The sequence below is a fragment of the Heteronotia binoei genome, chromosome 5, assembly GCF_032191835.1.
Source record: "Heteronotia binoei isolate CCM8104 ecotype False Entrance Well chromosome 5, APGP_CSIRO_Hbin_v1, whole genome shotgun sequence".
Lineage (NCBI taxonomy): Eukaryota > Metazoa > Chordata > Lepidosauria > Squamata > Gekkonidae > Heteronotia > Heteronotia binoei.
In genome coordinates this window covers 21,878,540-21,903,800 of record NC_083227.1, presented here as the reverse complement: position 1 = coordinate 21,903,800, position 25,261 = coordinate 21,878,540, and the positions used below count along the sequence as shown (strand labels likewise).

The following is a 25,261-nucleotide window of genomic DNA, read 5'->3' as shown; positions in this document are numbered from 1 at the left end:
CTGAGGTGCTTCTAGTTGACCTGAGCATAAGTGTGGTGCTCTGAAGAAAAGCTTCAGGTCTATTAACCAGTGTGAACATTCAGATCATGGCTGTGGAGAAATTGCATGTTCAGGCTTAGATTCCATTCTAAGTGCCTCAGGAAATTCTGAGGATGGTCCAAAGGGATATATTGTTTCCTTCACATCTTGAACTCTGAGAAATTACCTCAGTGCTAACATGGTGGCTTTCTCCTCTCCCTTTTAGCCTCACAACAATACTGCAAAGTAGGTTAGGCTCACACTTAGTCTAACCTTGGTTGCTTTATGATCAAGCCTCCCCAGTGGTCACCCCTTTAACCCTTGTATCACACTAGCTCTAATTGGATATTAGGAAGGATCTCACACTTCTATTGTTTCGCAAAATGGGCCAAACAGAATTACTCAGGAAGGAGTTTTTACGGAGAGGAAGCAGACCAGGGTGTCCCAAAATGGCCTTTTTCCATGCAAACTTGCTTCCCCACATAAGGTTTGATTTCTAGTACCTCCCATAAAAAGGTGTCAGGTAGTGTTATGAAGGGTTCCAGTTGAGATATCAGGCAGCTGTAACAAGATGACAGTAGTGAGCTCAAGAGACCAATGGTTAGCATGTATTTCAAGGAAGGAGCCACAACAGCATTGGCTCTTCCTGCAAAGATCCCAGATTCAGTCCTGGTTTAGTGTTGTGTGGTGGTGAGATTTGAACTAGGACTGGGCAGAGCCTTGTTTGCCATAAAACAAGGGTGACTTTGGAACAATCATCTCTTTCAGTTCCAACCTACCTCACAGGGTAGTTGTGAAGAAAAACAGAAAAGAACACCCTATAACATTACCCTGAGCTCCTCAGAGGAAAGTAGAATGTGTCCCAGACAGTTCTAGTTGAAAATAACTCACCTTGCAGGCAGATAAAATAGGAAGGGGGGAAATATGTAAGCTACCATAAAGTTCCTTGGAGGGCTTTCTAAACACTGATAGACAAATTTCCCGATACCTTGGGATGTTTTGCTTGAGACCTCGGGAAGCCAATGCCCATCAAGTTTCGCTGCCTGACACAGTGCAAGTCAAAGAATTGTGTGTTATAATTGATTAGGGGCCCTTATTATTTGAGTGTGCATGCCAATGCCTGGAAGTCATGACAACCTCTGGCAACTCTTACTGGGGCATGGAGGATGTTCAGAGAAGTGGCTTGAAAGTCTGCCTCTGCCTTCCAGCCCTGCTATTCTCTGGAGGTCTCTCATTCAAATACTTGCCAGGGTTGGTCCTGTTGAACTTCCGAGATCTGATGAGATTGGACTTACCACAGGGTTATTTATGTGAAGATCAAGACAAGGAGCAGAGAATGATGTTGCAAGCTGCTTTTCTTCGGGAGAAAAATGGAGTACCACTACCCAAATAAATAAAGTAATCCCAGGAGTGTGGACTTGGGTGCTTGTTGATGCTGCTGTGTGAAAATTTAAAATTTCTGAGGCAGTTAAAAACAATGCAAGCTGGCTTGAAACATTGACTGTTTGTATATACCTGCCTTACAACTATCACACTATATTTTCAGTTTATCTTGTATTTGTTTTTATGCTTCTGGAGAGATCGTGCTGTCCCTTATATGGAAATATTGCCGTCTCTCTGTTACTTGGTTTCATTTTGTCTGTTGAAAAAAACTGTAATAAATAATAATAAAAAATAAAATTTCTGAGGGAGCAGAACATTCTTGCCCCAACTTGTTCAAGTTTGTTTGTTTTTTTTTTTTTTTTAAAAGACACCATTTTGCAGTTTCTCAAAATCCCAAAACTTTATTGAAAACAAACACTATCGCTATTGTTTATTGAATGCCTATGGCCTCTAGGTGCTTTGTAACAGTACAAAAGATGCTATGCTGCTGGATCACTTGAGAAGTTTTGACAGCATTTAAAGCTGCTACCGTTTACCCAGGAGGATGCCCCCACATCACAGCAGCCCCAAGACCCACTTTGCACCCTGGATTCCACATTTCCCATCTCCCCGACCATATATGAAGTCCTTGCCATTTCAAAACTTGCCTCGTCTCAATTAGCAAAGTCAACTCTCTTCCCTCCTTAGACCCAAGTAAATATAGTTAAATAACACTCTTCTACCCATCATGCTTAGCAGCCTCACTTCCCTGCGGAAGTGGGAACAATTCAGGGCACTTTAAAAATTAATGTTGGTTTAGTCATGTAGTACTATTGTTCTTCATAGAGCTCGTAGAGATTAACTGAAGCACACAAAAAAAGATTGGAAAGGCCATGATAAAATGCATGCAGACAGTCCTGACTATCCTGGGGAAGGTGGGGGGGGAAGCCACTGTCAGACACCTTTTAAAAGACATCTGCTGTTCAGGTCTCTTGGATGGCCGTTTTTAGCCCCCTTCCTCACAGAATTCTCTTCATACTCTGTGCTGTTAACAGGTCCCAGGGGACTGAGATATTTATTTCATTCATTTATCAATTTCTTTCAACTCTCAGAGCCTCTGCTTTTGGTCGAATCAATTAGATTTCGAAATCTGGGTGTTAAGGAAGTTTTGTCTGGGGACACTCTACTGGAATTTATTTCTGTTCTAAAGTTGACTGGGGCTTATATAATGACTGGGAGGTTCCTGAATCGGTGGTTTCATGATTCCCTGGTGGTTTAATTTTTATTATAAGCAGAGGAGATGCCTTCATCTCGGAGTACAACAGTTACCTGATAGGGAGTCTCAATGAATCCAATGGAACTTACATCTCAGCAAACACTACTGCTAGTCAGATAAATTCAGGAATATGTTTTTTAGGGGCATGTGAGATTTTTATAAGTGTCTGGCTGATTTAACTTTAATGTGCCTCCAATTTTTTACTCATTTCAAAAAGTTTTATCTGCCACAAAGTATTTAGGCTTCCCTAATCCAGAAGCATACTCCAAAGGACACAAAGCCCCAGAACCAAATTTCTCTCTTAGCTGAATTTTCACTGATGCTTCCCAAGGTGATGTGTTATCCTTGGAATGTAAACACCACTAGAAGCCACGATGAATTCTCTGATGCCGCAGGAATTTCTCCTTATGAATAAAGCTTTTCCCACACTCGGGGCATTCGTAACGTTTTTCCCTCGTATGTATTCTCTGGTGTTGACTAAGCTTATCTCTCCGGTAAAAGTTTTTCCCGCACTTGGGACATTCGTGCACTTTCTCTCCAGTATGGATCCTCTGGTGTCTCAAGAGATTTGTTCTCTGGTTGAACCATTTCCCACACTGAGGACATCCGAATGGTTTTTCCCCTGTGTGGATTATTTGATGGACCATGACAGCTCCTCTGGATGTGAAACTTTTCCCACACACCGGACATTCATAAGGATTCTCACCCGTATGAACCTTCTGGTGCCTCAGCAGATTCGATCTCAGATGGAAGCTTTTGCCACACTCAGAGCACACGTACGACCTCTCTCCCATTTGGATCATCTGGTGCTTAACAAGATATGATTTGGGCTGCAGGTTATCTCCTGATATGGGATGTTCAAAGATGTCCTCCTCGGTATGATTGATAACAAATCCTGATCGGCAGTGATATCTTCTACCATACCTGGAGACTAAGGACTTTTTTGTCCGAGAGGACACTGCAGCATTCCCAGTAACGGAAGCTGTAAATGCCATCTCACTGCACCCGTGTTCTTCCTCTGCTGGCTTTGTCCCCCGGTCCCCATGGCACTCGCATCTTTGCTCATAAATTTCTGCTGTCATCGGACTCTCCCAGGGAGAGATTTCTGCTAAAGTCCACTGTGCTTCTTCTGAGCCCAGCTCTACCTGCTGCCAGTTCTCCACCTTGATCTGACTTCTCTTCTCGTTACCTGAAGAGACATAGAGAGGAATTTTGTCCTTGCTCTGCTCACTGTTTGTTTAGAGCTCAGTAAATTCTCCTTTTTTGGGGGGGGTGATCCTGAAACTTCCCTCCTAGATCCATGTCCAAGAGCCTCTGCTCAACTTATCTCTCCATTGCTGCCCCTAGGATCACATGACCCCTTACACCTAGAGCATTCTTCCCGTTCAGAAAAGAAAACCTAGATAATTCTATGCAAAAAAAAAAAATCCCCCATAAACCTGGTACTAAATACACCAGTGACAACAACACACAGCTATGACTGTCTTGGTATACTTTACATATTTTTTGCTAAACATATGGAGGACCAAAAAGCCATGGTAACCACAGCGTCGGAACTCTATTGCAGGGAAGAAGCTGTGGCTTGGTGGCAGAGCTTCTGCTTTGTAAGCAGAAGATTCCAAGTTCAATTCCCTGCATCTCCAGTAAAAAAGATCAAGGATAGGTGGTACCAAAGACCTCTGCCTGAAACTGTGGAGAACCACTGTCCGAGCAGGCGAGACTGACCTTCATCAAACAAGTGAGAAACCCTAATAGGAACTCAAAATCCTTCAAAGGTCTATTCAGTGCAGCTTACTCACAAGGAAGTGTGATTGCCATGCAAGGGTCTCACAGTATAAGGCAGCTTCAAAAGTATTTATGTGCACTCATGCTGAAGATTTACAGCACAGCACTTTATGAGGCAACTAAGAATCAGTCTTCCTAGGGGAATCTCAGCATGCTTGCAAACTGCGAGCCCCGATGACCAGGGAAGGAGGTGGAAGGGTACAACAAAAAGTACAATAGTTTCAAATATGATTTGCAGCCTTATATCAAATTAAGTTTTGGAAAGTAGCTTTCTTTAAGCCCCACTGAATTTAATAAGAGACACTGCACAGCCAAAAATGCTTAGAAAATAGTCCCAAGCATTCTAGTCACAGCTTACTTGTAAATAGGAACAAAAAAGTTTTCTGCGTACAATTGACTGCACCCTGACAACACGAGGAGTGATCTTTTCTGTTCACGTGGATGACTCCAGAAAATACTTGGTTGCAAATTGACTGTTCAATCATGAATGTTAAAGCAGGGCTCCCCAAAATGATGCCTGTGGACACTGTGATACATGCCAGTATCTTTCCTGGTGCCCACCAAGTGTTTTTAGAAAGAGGATGGGACCAGAGGGGCATTTGCCCAGCAACGCTTCTGATTGGCCATTGAAGCACTATGCAGACTCTTTGGATGTAGCTGCCACCACAGCACGAGAATCTTTACAGTATGGCTGAAAGTCATAAAAGTAAACCACACTGCGTATAAACTCATATACCACAAAATTTTCTACATCTAATAACCTCTACAAAATTTGTGTTTATAAATATTGTATGAATCTTACAAAAGTGAATATCTATTTCAAAATCAAGTCCCCTAATAAATAAATAATAAATACAATTTTTTGTAGAGATTATTAGACATAGAGAATTTTGTGTTATTTGAGTCTATACGCGGTGTGGTTTACTTTCATTTGATGTATATTGTTTACAAAAGTAAGCTATGGCAACCATTTTGTGACTGGCTGCACCTCCTGAGGCAGCCATTTTGTGGCTGTGACCACTACCCTGTGCCAAAATTTCAAAGTTGCTTGCAGGCTCAAAAAAGTTGCAGCCCCCTATTTTAAAAGTTAACTTATTACAATGCCTGTGAAATTTGTGAAAACAAATCTTTAGAATTCTGGAAGATAATCTTAGAGAACAAAAAGAGCTTAAAGCTCTGGTCCACGTCCCCCCACAAATGGCCTCCAGGGAAAAATATTGCCTACTAGGAACAGAAAACCATGTTAATGTGGTCCATGGAGGTTCTGATGCTTAGTCAGTGTGTTTTTGTGACTAAACCGCTTCCCACAGTCAGGACATGCGTAAGGTCTCAGTCCTCTGTGAGTTCTCTGATGCCCAGTCAGTTTATCTCTCCGAGAGAAGTTTCTGCCACACTCGGGACATATGTATGGTTTCTCTCCTGTATGGATTCTCCGATGAACCATCAAATGTTCTCTCTGCCTGAAGCACTTCCCACACTGAGAACATTCAAAGGGTTTCTCTCCTGTATGAATCCTCCGATGCCTTGTTAGCGCCCCTCTCAGAGTGAAACTTTTCCCACACTCAGGACATCCATGCAGTTTCTCTCCTGTGTGAATGATTTGGTGCTTTTTCAACGTTTCTTTGTATCTGAAGCATTTCCCGCACTGAGGACAGGGATATGTTCCACCTTCGGTGTGAACTCCTTGGTGTCTCTTTAGTGACTTTATACAACTGAAGTTTTTCCCACACTGAGGGCAGTTGCAAGGGTTCTCTCCCGTGTGGTTGCTTTGATGTCCAAATAAATTATCCCTTATCTCTATTAATTCATACTGCTCATTGCCCATGTGGATTCTCTGTTGATCAACGCCATGTTTTGACTGGATGTTTTGTCCAAATGTGGGACAGGCGTCACTGGGATCTTCTCTGGTATGCATCATAACGAGTCCTGATTTGTAGCGTTGTTTTCGCCCAGAGCTGGCGAACAAGGGCCTTTTCCCTGCTGGGTCCACTGGGTAGGTGTTGCAAAACAAATCTGCAAGGCCTTCTGTGAACTGACTTCCTTCGTTCTCTCCCGGCCTCTCCTGTTGCCAGTTAGATACACATCTCTCCTTGTGGATTTCAAACATCCCAGGCACATTCCACTGAGTTATTTCTGCTAATGTCCCATATATTTCCTCTGGGCCAGTGTCCCCCTGCTGAGAAGTCTCCACTTTGATCTGACTTCTTTTCTCATTACCTGAAGAGACAGAGAGAGGAGTTTTGTCCATGCGTGCTCACCTCTTGACTAGAATCCTGCAACCTCCATCTTTACAGCCCTTCCCTCCTGTTCTATCACCCTGATTAGCTGATTTCAGCAACCTCTGCCTAAATGTCTTTCTCCCATCTCTACAATTATCATTATATGTCTCCTTATATCCAAGGTCCAATTTTTCTCTTGCCTGATCTCATCAGCTTTTGGAAGCTAAAGGAGAGCCTAGCTAGTATTTGGATGAGAGACCGCTGAGGAAGTCTAGGGTCATGACGCTGAGGCAGACAGTGGCAAACTACCTCTGATCATCACTTGCCTCGAAAACCACACAGGCTCATCATACGTCAGCTGCAACATAGCCCACCAATTATTCGCTTTAAAAAAAATTACAGGAACGGAAGAGATATGTACCAAGGTAAAGTTAATTGGGTGCAAAAGTGACCAAGTGTACAAACTATACAAATCAAGGAAGCATTCAACTTGGAACAGTGCTAGCTCAAAAGAATTGTGCTTTGTGAGCCAATTGCAGACTCGAGTTTTCTGCATGCTCATGGAATACAATTCCCAAGTTGTCCTACAGGAAAACAACAGCAGGCACTTTAGGTTCTGGAATATACAACCTCCGCAAGCCTAAAATAGCTTATTGTTACTAATAACATGAACTTTGCATTTTTCTATGTACAACTGATCATTCCCAGGGTACAACTGAGATCAATGACTCTGCGCCACTGGATCAAAACTGAGGGATCTGCTACCTCAGATTAATTCTGATGCTACCTTGATGCAGCATTGGTGGCGTCATTGGAAACAAACCTTCCAAGAGGACTGCTTTTGGCAGTAGCAAGAACTGGAGACACTGGCACACCCTGGTTCTGAAATGACCCTCTAGGGAAATCAGGTGCCAGTTCAAAGCAAAACCTCTGTCAACATGCTACGCTTTAATCTGTCCTCCATGAAATCCCTGGTGTGCGATAATCTGATTTCTCCCAAAGAAGTTTCAACCGCCGGTCATTTTGTACATTTGCCGTCCTCTAGGGTCCCACTAGCTGATCTCCCTAAAATTTTCCTCCCGCATCAGGACAACAGCAAAGGGTTTTTCCCTGTATGGCTGCTCTGATGTCTAATCAGATTGGCTCTCAGAGGAAATGTTCTCCCACACTCCAAACACTCGTGAGGTTTCTCTCCTGTATGGATTGTCTGGTGTCTAACCAAGTGAGCCCTCTCAATGAAGCAGTTCCCACACTCAGAACATTTATGTAGCTTCTCCCCGGTGTGCAACCTCAGATGTTTCGTCAATGCTCCTTTGGAAGCAAAGCTTCTCCCGCACTCAGAACATTTGTAGTATTTCTCCCCTGCATGGCTACTCCGATGTCTCATAAACTTAGATCTCATATGGAAGATTTTCCCACATTCAGGACATTCATAAACCCTCTCTCCTATTTGGATTGTCTGATGTTGGTGCAGGTCTGATCTTTGCTCCAAGTTTTCCTCTAGAGTCAGATGTTCATAGCAGTCCTCTCCAGCGTGCTTTACCAGAAAACCTGCCTTGTGATGGTCGCTTTTGCCACACTTGGAGATGAAGGGATTTTTTGCCATGACACCCAATGCAGAGCTCTCACTAGCAGCAGATTTAAGAGCGTCTGTGATCTCACTGCATTCGTTCTTTCCCTCCACCTGCTTCTTCCCCGCTTCCCCGATGGATGTGCCCTTTTGCTTGTGAATTTCAGATGGCCCAGGTCTGTTCCACTGGGTTCCTTCTGCTAATGTCCTGAGTGTTTTCTCTGGTCTAGTCTCTTCCTGCTGAGAGTTCTCCATCTTGATTTGACTTCTCTTCTCACCACCTGAAGAGACAGAGAGAGGAAGATGGCCCAAGCTGCGGTGAACTCTTTTTTTAAAAAAAAAAATATTTAAAGCTTACTGAAATCTTCTTGTTGCATACTTAAGGGAAAGGGCTGTGGCTCAGTGGTACAGGATCTGCTTTGGCATGCAGAAAGCCCCAGGTTCAATCCCTGGCATCTCCAGTTTTAAAAAAGGATTGGGTACTTGGTGATGTGAAAGATCTTGACCAGATACCCTGGAGGATCACTGCCCATCAGGAGTAGACAAAACTGGCCTTGATAGACCAAAAGGTCTTTGACTTGATATAAGGCTGCATGTATGCATAGGCTTATTAGGCATAAATTATTTGTACTACACACAGTTTATGGGTGAAGAAAGAAGGTATATAAGGGCACTGAAAACCAGATCATCCATTCTACAAGTCATTTTACACATCACAGATTCTCTGGCGAAAGACCAAAAAGCATCAATCAAAACAGTTCCTAGGAATTGCATTTTGGGAAGAATAACAAACCTCCAAGTCTCCCAAGTGTGCCCGCAAATACACTTCCCAGGGAGCCTTGAGGGAAAGCAGTAAGAAGTGCAGTGGTCTACAATATTCTTTACAACCCAACTTCAAAAAAAGAAAATCTTTCAGTCCCATGGAGTGCCAACAGGAGCATGTCACACTGCTGTCTAGGCTACCTTTATTGTTACTAAGGAAGAGAAATAAGAAATGCTCTGTGGACAATTTGACATTCTCAGAGCATCAGAAAGGTCAACAACCGCAGGCCGCCAGGTCAAACCCAGCTCCCCCTTGAGGAATTGTCAGTTTAGATGTTAAAGTGGTGTGCAGAAGACAGGATGAGTGGAAATAAAGCTTGCTGGCAGACCATTTCAGAGGATGGTGGGATTTTAGGCAACTAGATCTTCCAAAATGCCCCTTCATAAAAAACAGTTCATAGACTCAGAAAGAAACTGTCAGTGTGCAAAAGGGGTACTCTGATGCTTAAATCAGGGTAATTTTCCACCTGAATCTCTTCCCCACACTCAGAACATCCATAAGATCTCTGTCCTCTCCTTTGCACATTCTCTGATGTCTCATCAGTTTCTCTCTCTGAATCTTTCACAGTCTGGTCATTTACGTTGCTTCCCTCCATCATGGGTTGACTGATGTTTGATCAGCTTGTCTCTTCGAGAGAAGTTCTTCTTGCATTCATAGCACTGGTATGATTCCTCCCCTGTGTGGGTTCTCTGACGTCTCACTAAATTGCTTTTCTGATTGAAAGATTGACCGCACTGCGAACATCCAAATGGTTTCTTTCCAGTGTGGATCTTCTGATGCCTCTTCACATTTCTTCTCTGACAGAATGACAGACCACATTGAGGACATCTGAATGGCTTCTCTCTCACTTCCCACTGATCCTAGCTTACGAGTTCTCCTCAACTTCAGACTTGGTTTCTTTCCAGTATTGGTCCTCTGATGGGTTATCACCTTCTTCAAGTCTCCATAGACCTTTCCCACTCTTGGGATGCTCATAATCTTTCCCCCTATCTTGGGCTGTCTGATGTTGTTCAAGGAACGATTCTTTCATAATGTGTCCTGACCCACGGGGATGCCTTCTACTATACTTGGACGTTGTCAAACGTCTTGCCCTAGGATGCACTGCAGAAGTCTCGCTATCAGCAGGAGCACAACCTTTTGTGCGCTCACTGCTTTCATTTTTTCCTCTGCTTCCAATGGGACTCATATCTTTCCATGTAAATTTCAGCTCCCATGGGAAAATTGCATCCGGCTATTCCTACTAACATCCCGGGTGTTTCCTCAGTCCCAATCTTTCCCTGCTGAAACTTCTCCTCCACCTGGAACTGATTTCTCTTCTCATCACCTGAAGGGACAGACAGAGAAGAATTTTTTCCGTGGCTCTAGGTCATCTCATATTTAGTTTATCACCATCTCCTTCTTCCCAGCCTTCCAAGCCAACTGACTCTGCTAAACTATCCACTGTTGTTTCTGCTAAACTGACTGTCCCATCAAAGAAACTCATTTGGGGGGCTCACAAGGGATGGTCTTTTCAGTGGCTGCCCCACAGTTATGGAACAAGCTCGCTAGAGAGATGTGCCTGACCTCCTCGCTTTAGGAGGCCACTGAAGGTGATTTCATTTAAATTTACTAGAAACCTGTGATTTTAAATTTGGTCTTTATGTATTTTATCTCTATCATAAGCCTTTCTGAGCTATGTACAGAAGAAAAGTGGGTAATAAATGTTTTAAATAAATAAATAAATCCATCCTATACCTCCCACCTCCCTTTTCCTTATAACAAGGGCTGTGTGTGTGTGTTCTCCTCCCCTAGGTTTAAACAGAAAATAAAATCTGCAGCAAGGTAATAGTCTAATTTCCCTGGAGGTGGTGCAACGCAGGGAGACCATCGAACTTGTGTTCTCCACTTCCCATTAATTTACATAATCTCCCTGTGCTTCTCATTGGAAAGGGCAGGAAGAGAAAACTGGGCCTGCAAACCCATCCTTCTATTTTTCACACTTCACATCATGGCTTCCTTGTTAAGGGCAGGAGAAAGGAATGTTCCGATTTAAAACTGAAAATTATGCTTTGTGCGGCAATCTGAGACCAATGGGCTGCACTCAAATGCCATTTTAAACTGGCAGGAGACAGTAAAAGTTCTGACTCAGATTGGCCCAGGCTAGCCCAATCTTGTCAGATCTCAGAAGCCAAACCGGGTTGAACCTGGCTAGCGTTTCGATGGGGGACCACCAAGGAAATCCAAGATCACTAGAGGTAAGCAATGCCAAGTCACCTCTGGATGTCTCTTGTCTTGAGAACTCCATGAGGGGGTCACTGTAAGTCACCCACAACTTGCTGGCCCTTTCCACCAACAAAATGAGACCTTCAAAAGGCTGCCTTGATACTGCTTGTCTCACTCCTTGCTCTCTCCACACCCTCCCACACAGGGAATCCGTCAAAAACTAACTCCAGTTCTCCATGAATGCAAGTGTGTGGGTTACCAGAGTTACCTCCTCACAAACCAAGATTCTAAGCCAGAGTTCAATCCAGACTTAGAATACTGATTTGACTAGGGGTGGGGGGGCTACTCTGGTTAAACCACCTTCCTGCATTCATACATCAGATAACTATTTTGTTTCTAACCAGAATTTCCTGCCTGCGCGCGTGCGCACACACACACACAAAGGAAGGAAGGAGGAATCTAGGACATGCCCAAGCCCCACAACAAACCAGCGTCACGAGATCAGCTGGGACACCCGGGGCTGAATCCCCTTCCTGTCCTACAAGCAGCTTTCTGAGGGAACCTGGAGGCAGTCGCATCTTCTTGGCCAAACCTACCTCACCGGGCAGAATGGAAGAGGAGAGAAAGCCATTTGGAGAGAAAAGCAGGATACTAATATCTCGATAAATAATTACATCCCAGCTTCGTTGTGGCTGAAAGCAACGCCTCAGTGCGTTTCGGCACCCTCGCAAAACACAGTTTCCAGGATCTTTGAGGAAAACAATGAGAGGGACATGGATTGAAAATCTGCTTGCCAAGGTCAAAAACGTGCACTTGTTAAGTTCCACGGGAACTATTCCTGCCACGTATGCACAGCCTATGCCAGTCTGCTTCCTGTTGATTAACATGGATAAACTTGAAGATTAATCTTCACAACCTAATGCTCACTTCGACAGCAGAAGGCTAAAACAGCTTCCAAGGCCTGCCAGGGGGCTGCTGTGGTGGTTGGAGGCGTCTGATGTGGTGGTTGGAGGCGTCTTTCAGTAGAGAATCTGCAGGCAGACAGCATAACGAGGGAAGGGGTTTAGGTGCTGGTTCAGCATCCCACACTTGTTTCTCAAAGATCCCACTCCAAGACTGGTGACCAAGGGAATACAAACTCTGCATGGACGCTCAGGGTAGCTTTCTGACTGAAACTCTTCCCGGGCCTGGGGCATTCATAAGGGCTCTGCCCTCTCCTCCGTGTGTCCTCTGATGTCTGATCAGTTTGTCTCTCCGAGAGAAGTTTCTCCCGCACTCGGGGCACTGATGCGGTTTCTCTCCTGTATGGATTCGCTGGTGTCTCATCAGATGCACTCTCTGAATGAAACTCTTGCCGCACTCAAAACATTTGTATGGTTTCTCTCCGGTATGGATCCTCAGGTGGTTCATCAAAACCGTTCTCTGGATGAAGCGTTTCCCACATTCGGGGCACTGGTAAGGTTTCTCTCCAGTGTGGATTCTCAGGTGTCTCATTAACGTGTTGGAAGTGAAGGTTTTCCCACACTCGGGACACGCGTATGGTTTCTCTCCCGTATGGCTGCTCTGATGCCTGATCAAGGTTGCTCTCAGAGGAAAGTTCTCCCCACACACAGAGCATTGGTATGATTTGTCTCCTATAGGCGTGATGTAGCCTTTGTAGAGGTCTGAGGTTCCCTGGAAGTTGTCCCCCCACAGAGAACATACATAGTGGTCCTTTCCAGTATGTTTCGTAACGAGTCCCGATTCGTACCTCCTACTATATTGGGAGACCAAGGGGCTCTTTGCCCTTAAGGGCACTGCAAAGCTTTTGCTATTGGCAACCGTAAGACCGTCTGCGATCTCACGGCATTCGCTTTCCCCTTTCATGGGCTTCATCCCCTGTTCCCTACTGAACTCACATCTCGGCACGTGAATATCAGCCGTCACAGGAAAATTCCACGGGGAGACTTCCGCTGCTGCCCCCTGTGTTTCCTCTGGCCCCGCCTCGCCCTGCCGAGACCCCTCCATCTTGATCTGGCTTCTCTTTTCGAGACCTGAAGAGACAGAGAGAAATTTCCCAAGTTTTCTCAACTTCATGCTGGACTGTTCCCGCCCTCTACTGTTGACTTCCATGGCCTTGACTGGAATTCAGCTTTCCATCATGTCCCTCCACCCTTCTGTGCATGCTTTGAGCTAAACATAATGAAAATCAAAACTCTCCAAAACCTGCCAAATCTGCATATTGCTTGCAATTCAATTTCTGCTAGCTAGAAATTGCAAACAAACAAACCAGGCTTAGGCACACACATACACACAAACTCCAGGACATGCGCCAAACACTGGCACACCAGACAATTCTGCACAGCCTGCCAGGTTTTCCATGCAAGCAATGAAGGGGAGCACCTCTGATACTGGTGGTGTTGCCAAGATATGAGAAGAGGAGGAAGGGGAGACTGGATTTATATCCTGCCCGTCACTAACCAAAGAGGTCTCAGAGCAGCTTACAAATCTCCTTTCCCTTCCCCTCCCCACAACAGACACCCTGTGAGGTAGGTGGAGCTGAGAGATCTCTGAGAGAACTGCTCCTGAGAGAACAGCTCTGAGAGAACTTGTGGCTGACCCAAGGTCACATGCACAGGTGCATGTGGAGGAGTGGGGAATCAAACCCAATTCTCCCAGATAAGAGTCCGCACACTTAATCACTACACCAAACTGGCTCTCAAATCCCTGGAAAGACAGGATCACCTTATGCACATCGCTGTGACAAGCTCAATAGCCTGGCAGCACCATTAGGGCTCAGCCTGCTCCCAGTGTGCCTGGACCAAGCACAACCCATCTCGTCTCATTCTCCTACTGTATGGATGGGAAACCAACATCTTTACAGGAAGACACTGTGGCAAGTTTCTGCTAATGGAAGGAGGAGAGATTTTTGCTGTGATCCGCCTCCTGATGCAGGCCTCCCTCACTCCATTTTGGTGTAGTGGTTAAGTGTGCGGACTCTTATCTGGGAGAACCGGGTTTGATACCCCACTTGAACCTGCTGAAATGGCCTTGGGTCAGCCATAGCTCTCGCAGGAGTTGTCCTTGAATGGGCAGCTCGTGTGAGAGCCCTGTCAGCCCCACCAGTGTCTGTTGTGGGGGAGGAAGATAAAGGAGATTGTGAGCCACTGTGAAACTCTGAAATTCGGAGTGGAGGGCGGGATAGAAATCCAATATCATCTTCTTCTACTTCTCACACTGCTCCTGGATCCATCCTGTTCCCCAAGAGACAGGAAACGAGAGAAACTCCCACCCCGTTGCCAGGAATGCCATCTGTTAGTAGAGATTGCAGCAGGTTCTGAGGCAATTCAAGTAGAAAGTGAACAGAGAGAATTTTTCCCTTCTCCCAAGATACTAGAACAACTGTCTCCGGCATGGTGCCTATGGGTGCCCACCAACACTTTTCCTGGCCCCGCCCACTGTTTGTAGAAAGTGGGTGGGGCCAGGTGGGGCTTTTGCCCAGCTAGACTTCTGATTGGCCACTGTAGATTTCAGGGCATGTGCAAACTTTTTAAAAATGTCACTTTGGCAACAGCAGCAGTCACCACAGCACTTCACCATGGACCGTTATCTTTTTTGACTGCCCCAAATTTAATTTAATTTAATTTTTAGATTTCTATCCCGCAAGCGGGCTCAGGGCGGCTTACAACAATAAAACAACAGAGTTAAAATAATATCATAAAAACAGGCATTACAAAACAGAGCGGCATAGTAAACAATCTTACAGACACAGGCAATAAACAGCATGCGGCTGATGGCTAACAGCATAACATAAGGGGCTGCCCTTATGCCGAACCCGGAAGTTGCAGCTATTGCAGAATGCAGCAGCCAGGTTGGTATTAGGGCTCCCGAAGTGGGAGCACATACAGCCGGGGCTGCGCAAACTGCACTGGCTGCCAATTGTATACCGGATTAGTTATAAAGTGCTGGTCATTACCTTTAAAGCCCTATGTGGCCGAGGACCTGCCTACCTTAGGGACCGTCTCTTCCCATATGTGCCCCAGAGAGTGCTGAGATCAGGTGCACAAAATCTTTTGACAATCCCCGGGCCGAAGGAGGCCAAATTGAAGCGTACGAGGGGAAGGGCCTTTTCGATCGCAGCTCCACACTGGTGGAACCAACTACCGGATGAAGTGCGGGCCCTGCGGAATCTTGTTCAAATCCGTGGGGCCTGCAAGACTACCCTTTTCCAACTAGCTTTCTCTTAATGTGGATTTTAGTCTACTACATACGGCCATCAAAAATTACAGGAGGAGAACATCTAGAACATAGCACCTGTAAATGTTAGTTTTTAACTTTGATAGTTTTAATTACATTGGTTTTAAATAGCAACTATTATGAATTATATTTATTTATTTATTTATTTAGAATTTATATCCCGCCCTTCCCACAAGTGGCTCAGGGCGGCTTCCAACAATAAATCCGACACAAAAGTTAAACAATATTTAAACATGTAAGGAATTAAACATTTAAAAACAGATAAAACCTTAAAAATTAATAAATATTCCAAATATATAAAAAGAAATCTGGCAAGTTGCATTAAATTCTCAAGCTAGGTGTAAGCTAGCCGGAAGAGGGTCGTCTTACAGGCCCTGCGGAACTGACCAAGGTCCCGCAGGGCCCTCACCTCTTCCGGCAGCTGATTCCACCATGTAGGGGCCATAACAGAGAAGGCCCTTTCTCTGGTGGATTTCAAGCGGGCTTCTTTTGGCCCAGGGATAGTAAGGAGATTTTGTGTTCCCGACCTCAGTACTCTCTGGGGAACATATATTGTATTGATATAATGTTTTATATTGTAATTATGTATTTATTATATGTTGTGAGCCGCCCTGAGCCTGCTGCGGCGGGGAGGGCGGGATATAAATAAATTATTATTATTATTATTATTATTATTATTATTATTATTATTATTATTATTATTATTATTATTATTATAACACGTTAATGGTGAAATGCTGGGGGAAGTGATGACTTTCAAAGGACGCCCGCTGGATTAATTAAAAACCTGTCGGAAAAGCTCCATCTTACAGACCTTGCAAAACCTGGATAAGTCCTGCAGGGTCCGGATCTCCAGCGGGAGCTCATTCCACCAGGCAGAGGCCAGGACCGAAAAGGCTCTGGCCCTCGTTGAAGCCAGCCAGGCATCCTTAGGACCAGGGACTATGAGAAGATATGGAGCAGCACACCTCAGAGCCCGGGGGGATTCATATGGCTTTCAGATCTAAGGGGTGAATTGATCTCTCCATTATTTATCTCTTTAGAAGCTAAATCCTCTTGGTTATTCAGAGATAAAAGATAAACAAACTACTTTGTGTGTGGAGAAACTTCTGGCAGCTGTTAAGCTACATGCTAACTTTTGTAGTGATTTTTAGGCTCCTGTTTTGTGGGAAGAGGGTTTGCACTTTATGACTCTGGTGCGAAAATACTAATTAAGAAGTAAGATAGACTGGAGGATGGCTCATCTAGCCAGACAAACACCCCAGAGGGTCTGCAAGAAGGGCCAGAAAGGCAGAGGCCCTACCCCGTTGTTACCTCTTTTCTGTCCCTGGCAAATTGTATTCAGAGGTACACTACGCTGCCTCTGAACATGGAAGTTCCACATAGCTATCCCAGCTAACAGGTCTACTCAGAATCCTTCTCAGGCCTATCAAATGGGGCTTACTCCCAGGAAAGTGCTCGTAGGATCGCACTGTAAGAGTTATTGGAGGACCTCATCCTTCACGGGTTTGCCTGCTATGTTTTTAAGACATCTGGACAGGTGGTCAACACTGCGTCCTGTGAGTCCCACAAGTTAAAACAGCCCATGCGATGAACTATTTTCTTTTTTCTTGCCTGAATCTTCTCCCCACCAGCTTCTCATTGGAGGCCCCCTTAGTATTTTGGAAGAAGAAAGGGGATGGGGGTCTCTCTGTTCACATTCTCTACACCAGGAGTGTCGAACTCATTTGTTATGAGGGCTGGATCTGACATAAATGTGACCTTGTTGGGCCAGGCCACGTGTATACCTATTTAAGATTAGGTACCAGAGATAGAAACTTTACAAAAGACACAAATTAAATTAATTTTTTAAAAAACTTAAAACAATCTTAAAACGTTAGCACTCATTCTTAAAGGTGCTTTCTTTGTATTTTGTTCTTTTGTAATTTTTATATGTTGTAAGCCGCTCTGAGCCTGCTTCGGCGGGGAGGGCGGGATATAAATAAAATGTATTATTATTATTATTTCTCCCATGGGATCCTGGGAACAGGGCAAAGGAAACTGTGGCTCTTCCTTCCCCAGGGGATTGGGGGGGGAGCCTCAGCCAATAGAAGGAAGAGCGACTTGGCTCAGTGGCTCTGCTGTGCAATTGAGAGAGCCTGGAAAAACAAGCTCTGCCTTTCCCCCTTCCTCCCCAAAGGAAGAGCCTCAGCCAACTGAGAAAACAGAGATTTTGCTCTGTAATTCCCGAGCGATTGAGCAAGCCTTGCAAAGCAAGCTGTTATGCAGAAGGAAGCAAGAGATGGGGAGAAGGAAGAAGATGACAGCCAATTGCTCAGGGGCCTGATTTGGCCCCTGGGCCACATATCTGAGACCCTTGCTCTACACCATGCACAATTTCATTACTTTCTCTCTCTCTCTCTCTCTGCGCTGTCCCCTCCAAAGTCACCTTTCTCCTAAGCTTCATATGGTTTGAGATCTTTTTAGGCATCATTCATTCACACTGAAGCTTATTTTTGCTTAAGGACTAGAAACCTGTCCCTCAAACAAACAACGGATCCTAATACCACCTTCAATTTTCTCTGAAGCTAAAAGGAAATCAAAGAATAAGATATAAGCAGGTCTATTTATTCTGTGCAACTCATTCCTCCTCTGAAAGCAATGGAAAAATAAGAGCCTGTGTAACGGATGTCTTTCTGCCCGGGCCACAAGAATCGTCAGCTCAAGCCCCTTACCTGGATCACGGCCTGGGAGCCTCTCGCTTTCCTCTGCGAACTGAACAAACATCTCATCATCTTTTTCCAGGTGGGAGGTGAGGTCAGATTTAGGAACCAAAAGCCCCTCTTGAAAGGTGGGAAGGAGAAACAGAGTGTTATTTTCTTGGAACACCAGCAAACTCAGAATGGCTTACAGATTCAACCTTTTGGTTTAGCTTTCTGACAAACACTAAAACACAGGCATCTGGACTAGAGAGGAAGAAGGGTTTTTCTCTACCTGAAGGAGTCTCAAAGTGGGTTACAATTGCTTTCCCTTCCTCTCCCTGCCACAGGGACCTAGTGAGGAAAAACACTGACTCCTCTCCGTGCAAACACAAAACATAACAAATATCTGTGTTTACTAACAAATCCAAATTGTAGTGTTTTTCAGTAACATACATTAATAAAATAAAATATCCATCCACAGCACATGCTATTTCTACTGTTCCTTCTGTGATCAATGTCCAAAATAATTATATAATAATGAAAGTCCAACGACTGGGGAACCGGTCCAAAATTGTTTCGGGTTCAACAGCCCTTCTTCCACGGACCTTCTTTTCAAATAATGAAGTGCAGTAGGTAAGTAGTACTGTAAAATCAATTGCTACATTTCAACATGTCTCATTTCTCTTTGCTTTCTCAAATATATTCACAAATCGTCATGGAACGTTTCTGCAAATTACCTCCATGTCAGCTTTTCAAAACAAAGAACAAAAGGCTGACATGGAAAAGCTGACATGGGGGTAATTTGCAGAAACGTTTCGTGATGATATGTGAATCCTGGCAAAGCAAGCTGTGATGCAGAAGGAAGCAAGAGAGGGAGGAGGAAACAGATGACAGCCTGTTGCCTGGGGGCCTGATAGCAGCTCTTCAGGGGCCTGATTTGGCCCCTGGGCCACATGTTTGAAACCCCTAACCACTACACCACACTGGCCAATGAAAGGATTTTTGTTAACAGGAGTTAAGCAAAGACCATAGAGAACTGCCACCCCAAACAGGTCTAGAGGAATGAAGGGTCAGGTCTGGGACAAGGCAGTCTAACATGCATGTTGATCATAATAGTTATTCCATGCCTTTACAGTGTTGGAGTGGATGGCCTAAGGCAGGGGTCAACAGCATGCTGCTGATACCTTTCCTGGTGCCCACCAAATGTTTGGTGTACAGCCAGTCTGGTGTAGTGGTTAAGTGCATGGACTCTTATCTGAGAGAACCTGGTTTGCTTCCCCATTCCTCCATGTGCACCTGCTGGTGTGACCTTGGGCCAGTCACAGTCCTCTCAGAGCTGTTCTCTCAAGAGCAGTTCTCTCAGAGCTCTTCTCAGCTCCACCTACCTCACAGGGTGACTGTTGTGGGGAGGGGAGAGAAAGAGAAAGGAGATTATAAGCTGCTCTGAGACTCCTTCAGGCTGTGAAGGGCGGGGTATAAATCCAATCTCTTCTTCTTCTTTAGAAAGTGAGCAGAGCCAAGTGGGGCATTTACCCAGCTAGGCTTCTGTTTGGCCATCAGAGATCTGATTGGCTGTGCGGTAGCCATTTTGTGGTAGCCATTTTGTGGCTGTGCTCACCACGCTGTGGTAGAATTCCAAAGGTGCCCGCAGGCTCAAAAAGGTCGTGGATCCCAGGCCTAAAGTCCCACCCAATCAAAGTGACAGAACAACCATGCCACCTCTGGTACACAAGAGTTCTCAGAAAGCTGCCATTTGTTGGATGCAAAACAGGAGTGTTCCTTACCCAAAGAATCTGCATTTCCTTCATCTTCCTGCATGACTTGCCAAAACATTGTCCTTCGGCCAGGTTTTGCCAGAGCCGGCTCAACCACGTGCACAGACATGCTCGTCTCCTTGAGGGTCACTGGTGCCTGAAACAGAAGAAGATGTCCACTCTTTACTCCAAGTTCCTTGTACAAAAGGAGACCCTGAAAAGCACTCCATTTTCAGATGTTTCTGATTACCAGGGAGCAGAAAAAAAGGCATCCAGTGTGGCTCAAGGTGGCTAAGCTTCTTCCCCAAAACTAAAAGCTGAAGTGTTGGGCACTTTAGAGAAAAAATGACTTAAGGATTCATTATGTGGCAAGAATCTTTGTCCTGCTCTTACAATACTTGAATTTGGAGTCATGAAATAAATCTGAATTGTAGATGACAAAAAAAAGATTTTCTCCCTCTCCCAAAATACTAGAACTCTAAGGCCGCAAGTTTGACACCCCTGTTCTAGAGTATCTATCTGGCCACTGTGGGAGAAAAACATGCAGTACAGAATGGGCCACTGGTCTGATTCAGCACAAGTCTTTTGGAACGTAGTTTTCTTTCTTTATTTTTTAAAAATTCTGTGCCACTTTTCCACCCAAGGCGGCAGAATCAAAATGTTTCAACATTAAAACATTTAAGACAAAGTATATATATTAAATAATTCAGTTAAAAACATATCAATGCACAAAACGTCTGAACGTTTATATTTTAGGTATAAGCCTGGATTCAGCCACCACAAATTCACATACCTCTGTCGGCCCAGTTCTGGTCGCATCTTGTTCTTTGGAAGGAAGAGAGATCTCGGAGTCATTGGGGCCTGTCATTCCACTGCCTAAAAAGGGACAGAAGAGACCATTTAGAAGAGAGCTGGGAAAGAAAACCATCAATTCCATCTTGCTTGGGTAATCAGAAGCAACAGAATGTTTTTGTACTTTCTGATGGCCTGAACAGAGAAGGGAATTTGGGTATTACATAAGCATATAAGAGAAGCCATGTTGGATCAGGCCAACGGCCCATACAGTCCAACACTCTGTGTCACACAGTGGCCAAAAAACCCCAGGTGCCATCAGGAGGTCCATCAATGGGGCCAGGACACTAGAAGGCTTCCCACTGTGCCCCCCTCCCAAGCACCAAGAATACAGAGCATCACTGCCCCAGACAGAGTTCCAATGATGCGCTGTGGCTAATAGCCACTGATGGACCTCTGCTCCGGGGCTTACTCTGAGGAGTAAATAAGCCTTAAAGGCTCACGGAGGCCTTACCCAGCAAACCAGCATCTCTGCTGCTGTTCTGTTTGGTTTCTTTGACGACCCGTCTCTGATCGAAGTCTGAGGGAGCCCCTTCCGCCTCTGGGGAGCCCCTGATCATTCCCTGCAAGGGTTCCTGAAACAGCAAGGAAAATCCTACTCAGGAAGGGCGACGGATCAATATTATCCCTGCTCCCCCTGCTCAAAATCCTTTCCGTTTGTAGGAATAGGTCAAGGATTGGGTTTTGACTCATCACCAATGTTCACGGCAATGATAGGACATCCCCGGTCTGACCTATATGCCACATGAACACATAAAAAACTGCCTTATACTGAATCACACTCTGGATCCATCAAAATCAATATTGCTTACTCAGATTGGCAGTGGCTCTCCATGGTCTGTGTTCATGTGACATGGGTCTCCAACCTTATTGTTCCTGGGGGAACTTCTGGAAATTTGAAAACAGGTAGTGGGAGTCACTGTAAAAAATGGCTGCCAGGGGTGTGTGGCCAACCCCAAAATGGCTGCCATGGAGATTGAATTTTGAAAATTGGTAATTGGAGCCACCAAAAAAATGGCTGCTCGGGGTGTGCAGCCAGCTCCCAAATTAGGGCTGCCTGCCATTCCCCGTCACCAGAGGGAACTTCCTTGCTACTGCTCAGTTGGCCAGCAAGGGGAGAAATGGTGGGAAACCAGTGGGGGGACGTCAGCAGTATTCCATCATGCTGACATCACTCCTGTGAGTCTAGAAGTGACATCAAATTGTTGCTGGTGATGTCATCATGTTGCTGACATAGGCCCCTGCAGGGTTTTGGGTTTTTTTTCCTGGAAAAGGAGGTGCTGGAACTCTCAAGAGGGAAATGAAGAAGAAACACATGGGTGCCTCTCATGAACTTTAAAACTTTTTCTGAGAATTTTGTTTCCATGAAGAGGTTCTGGAACTCCATTCTACCATGTTCCCTCACAAGAAGCCCTGGGCCCCCACCACCAGTGAGTCCCTCTGTCAGTTGCCTGGCAACCCTACCCAAAATGGCTGCCATGGGGACTGAATTTTAAAAACAGATAGTGATGGTGGGGTGGAAACTGCCATCAAGTCACAGCTGACTTACAGTGACCTTGTGGGGTTTTCAAGGCAAGAGACATAAGAGAAGCCATGCTGGATTAGGCCAATGACCCATCCAGTCCAACACTCTGTGTCACTCAGTGGCCAAAACCTGGACGCCTTCAGAAGGTCCACCAGCAGGGCCAGAAGAACAGAATATGAATATGTGTGTTTGATGTGTTGGTATGTTTGTGGAAGAGCACCTCATTTCGTTGCTCTCTTTTTGTTGAGAACAATGACAATAAATTCATCTATCTATCTATCTATCTATCTAGAAGCCTTCCCACAGTTGCCCCCAAGCACCAAGAAGACAGAGCATCCACCCCAGACAGAGTGTTCCATCTAGACCAGGAGTGTCATTTGTTATTAGGGCTGGATCTGACATAAATGAGACCTTGTGGGGCCGAGCCATGCTGGGCTGGGCCATGTGTGTACCTATTTAAGATTAGGTAGCAGAGATCTAAATTTTATAAAGAACACAGACAAACCCCAATATATATTTTTTAAAAAACTTAAAACATGCTTAAAATGTTAGCACTCATTGGTTTTAAAGGTGCTTTCTTTGTATTTCTCCTATGGGATCGATGGAACAGGGCAAAGGAAGCTCTGGCTCTTTCCTTCCTTCCCCAGAGGACTGGGGGGGGGGAGCCTCAGCCAATAGAAGGAAGACAGGCTTGGCTCAGTAGCTGTGCTGTGCAATTGAGAGAGCCTGGAAAAGCAAGCTATTCCTCCCCCCCACTTCCTCCCCAAGAGAGGAGGCTCAGCCAATGGATAAAACAGAGGTTTTGCTCTGTAGCTCCTGTGCAAAGGAGCAAGCCTTACAAAGCAAGCTGTTATTCAGAGGGAAGCAAGAGAGAGGGAGAAAGAAGCAGATGACAGCCAGTTGCTCAGGGGCCTGACAGGAGCCCTCTAGAGGCCTGATTTGGCCCCCAAACCGCATGTTCAACACCCCTCATCTAAACCTTGTGGCTAATAGCCACTGACGGACCTCTTTTTTCTTCTTACTTTAGAATTATAACAATTCATTACTATTTCTAAAGTTAAATAATTTGTTAACAATTAGCCATTTATAAACAACCTCTAGTTCCACTAGGATATGGAAATCAGAAGGCACAAGATTAGCCTGTTTTTCTTTCCTGGTCAGTTGGCAATGAAGATCTCGAACAGTTTTCCTAATGAACAATACTGCTCTGCTCCCAGTATATCAAGCAGGGCTAAAAATTTCACCCAGATAATACCAATAACCCAAACTGTTCTACACCCCCACTAGACCCTCAGGGGATTAAATATAACCTCACCTGCCATTTCCAAGTGTCCACCTTTTGTTGGCTCAGCAGGAAATCGTCCACCAGGGCTGCTGCTTGGGTGCAGTTCTCGGGGCCGCCAGCCCTGATCCAGCTCTGCAGCTCCGGTGGCAGGATGGCCAGGAACTGCTCCAGGATCAGCAGCTCCAGGATCTGCTCCTTCGAGTGCCTCTCCGGCCTCAGCCACTGGCGGCACAGCTCCTGCAGCTGGCTGTAAATCCGCCTGGGGTCTTCCACTTCCCGCGAGCGGAACTGCCGGAAGTGCTGGCGCAGGGTTTCCATGCGGTTGGCTTCCCAGCGCAAGATGGCTGCCTTCAGCTTCCCATAATCCTCCCTGTCTCCGGCCTCCAGGCTGCTGAAGGCCTGCTGGGCTTCTCCACTCAGCGCTGGCAAGAGGCGGGCCACCCACTCATCCCGGGGCCACTGGCAGGCTTGGGCCACTTGCTCGAAGGAAGTCAGGAAGGCCTTGGCATCATCCCACAGGGTGGTCTCTGCCACCGGCGGGCTCCCCCAGGCCGAGTGAGGCGACTGGAAGGTCTTCAGGAACTCTTGCCATTGAGTTTCCCAGTGATGCATCCCCTTGGAGGGGTCCCATCGGATATCTTGCCTGGCTTTCCAGCCGGATCGCTCCCCAGTGAATTCAGGCTGGGCCACGCTGACAGGGTTTCTCACTCCTTCTGGCCCTTCTTCTAGAAGGGCCCTTGACTGCTCTTTCATGTTCGCCCAAGTTACAAAACCCTCGATCCAGAAAAACCCGGCAATGAAGGACCCTGCCCGAAGCTTAATCCCTGTGGAATTTGGGAGATCTCAGAGCACTGCTCTCATTCAAAAGGTGAAGAGGTCTTCTCTCTTGAAATCTATTGCCTCTTGTCTCGGGAGTGCTGAAAACAGTTGAGTAACACAGGAGCCGCAGTCATCAGAAACACCCCAAATGCTTTCTTCAGAAGGCACTCCACCTTAAGCAAAAACAAAACTCATAATAGAAGGGGGGGGGACATCGGAGCTGAGAAGGGGGGGGGATTCTAAAGGGAAGGAAGAATACGCAAGGCTTTTTTTGTAGCAGGAACTCCTTTGCATATAGGGCACACACCCTTGATGTAGCCAATTCTCCTGCAGCTTACAGTAGGCCCTGTACTAAGAGCCCTGCAAACTGTGGGAGGATTGGCTACATCAGGGGTGTGTGGCCTAATATGCAAAGGAGTTCCTGCTACAAAAAAGGCCTGAAGAACAGGTATCTGGAATGAGCTCTCTGGAAAGTCTTTTGGTGCTGAAAGCTTCTCGACCCCCAACGCTTTCAAAACAGCAAACAACACAATGAGATTGTATTTATTTCTTTAAAATAGGGATCCCCAGCAGGGTGCTCATAGTACCATGGTAACCATTTCTGGTGCCCAACAAATGTTTTTAGAAAGAGGGCAGGGCACAGGTGTGTCTTTTGCCCAGCAAGGCTTCTGTTTGGCCACTGAAGATTTGATTTTCTATGTAGATTTTTAAACAGTGTTGCTTTGGTGGCGGCAGCCACCACAGCACAAGAATCTTCAGTGTTTGAAAGTAAACTGCAGCAGCCATTTTGTGGCTGGCTCCACTTCCTGTGGTAGCCATTTTGTGGCTGCACCCACCATGCTGTGTCAGAATTC

General features: G+C 45.5%; 1 protein-coding gene across 5 annotated transcripts; it reads right to left on the bottom strand.

Moving 5' to 3' along the window:
* Positions 1 to 1,739: 1,739 nt before the first annotated feature.
* LOC132571163 (zinc finger protein with KRAB and SCAN domains 1-like) lies at positions 1,740 to 24,472 on the bottom strand. 5 transcript variants are annotated; one of them, XM_060237841.1, is made up of 8 exons: positions 23,619 to 24,472; positions 21,233 to 21,353; positions 20,720 to 20,802; positions 19,957 to 20,083; positions 18,206 to 18,313; positions 13,154 to 13,288; positions 5,667 to 6,658; positions 3,719 to 3,845 (listed from the first exon to the last, which is right to left on the bottom strand). In XM_060237841.1, the coding sequence occupies exons 1-7, from the start codon at positions 24,339 to 24,341 to the stop codon at positions 5,685 to 5,687; spliced, it is 2,271 nt and encodes a 756-aa protein (XP_060093824.1). In that variant the 5' UTR covers positions 24,342 to 24,472; the 3' UTR covers positions 3,719 to 3,845; positions 5,667 to 5,684. The 5 variants fall into 5 exon arrangements, 4 of the variants coding, with proteins under 4 accessions (XP_060093826.1, XP_060093824.1, XP_060093825.1 ...); XM_060237842.1 differs by having other exon boundaries at positions 18,206 to 18,265; XR_009555380.1 differs by lacking the exon at positions 3,719 to 3,845 and adding an exon at positions 7,536 to 8,511 and having other exon boundaries at positions 6,551 to 6,658.
* Positions 24,473 to 25,261: the final 789 nt, after the last annotated feature.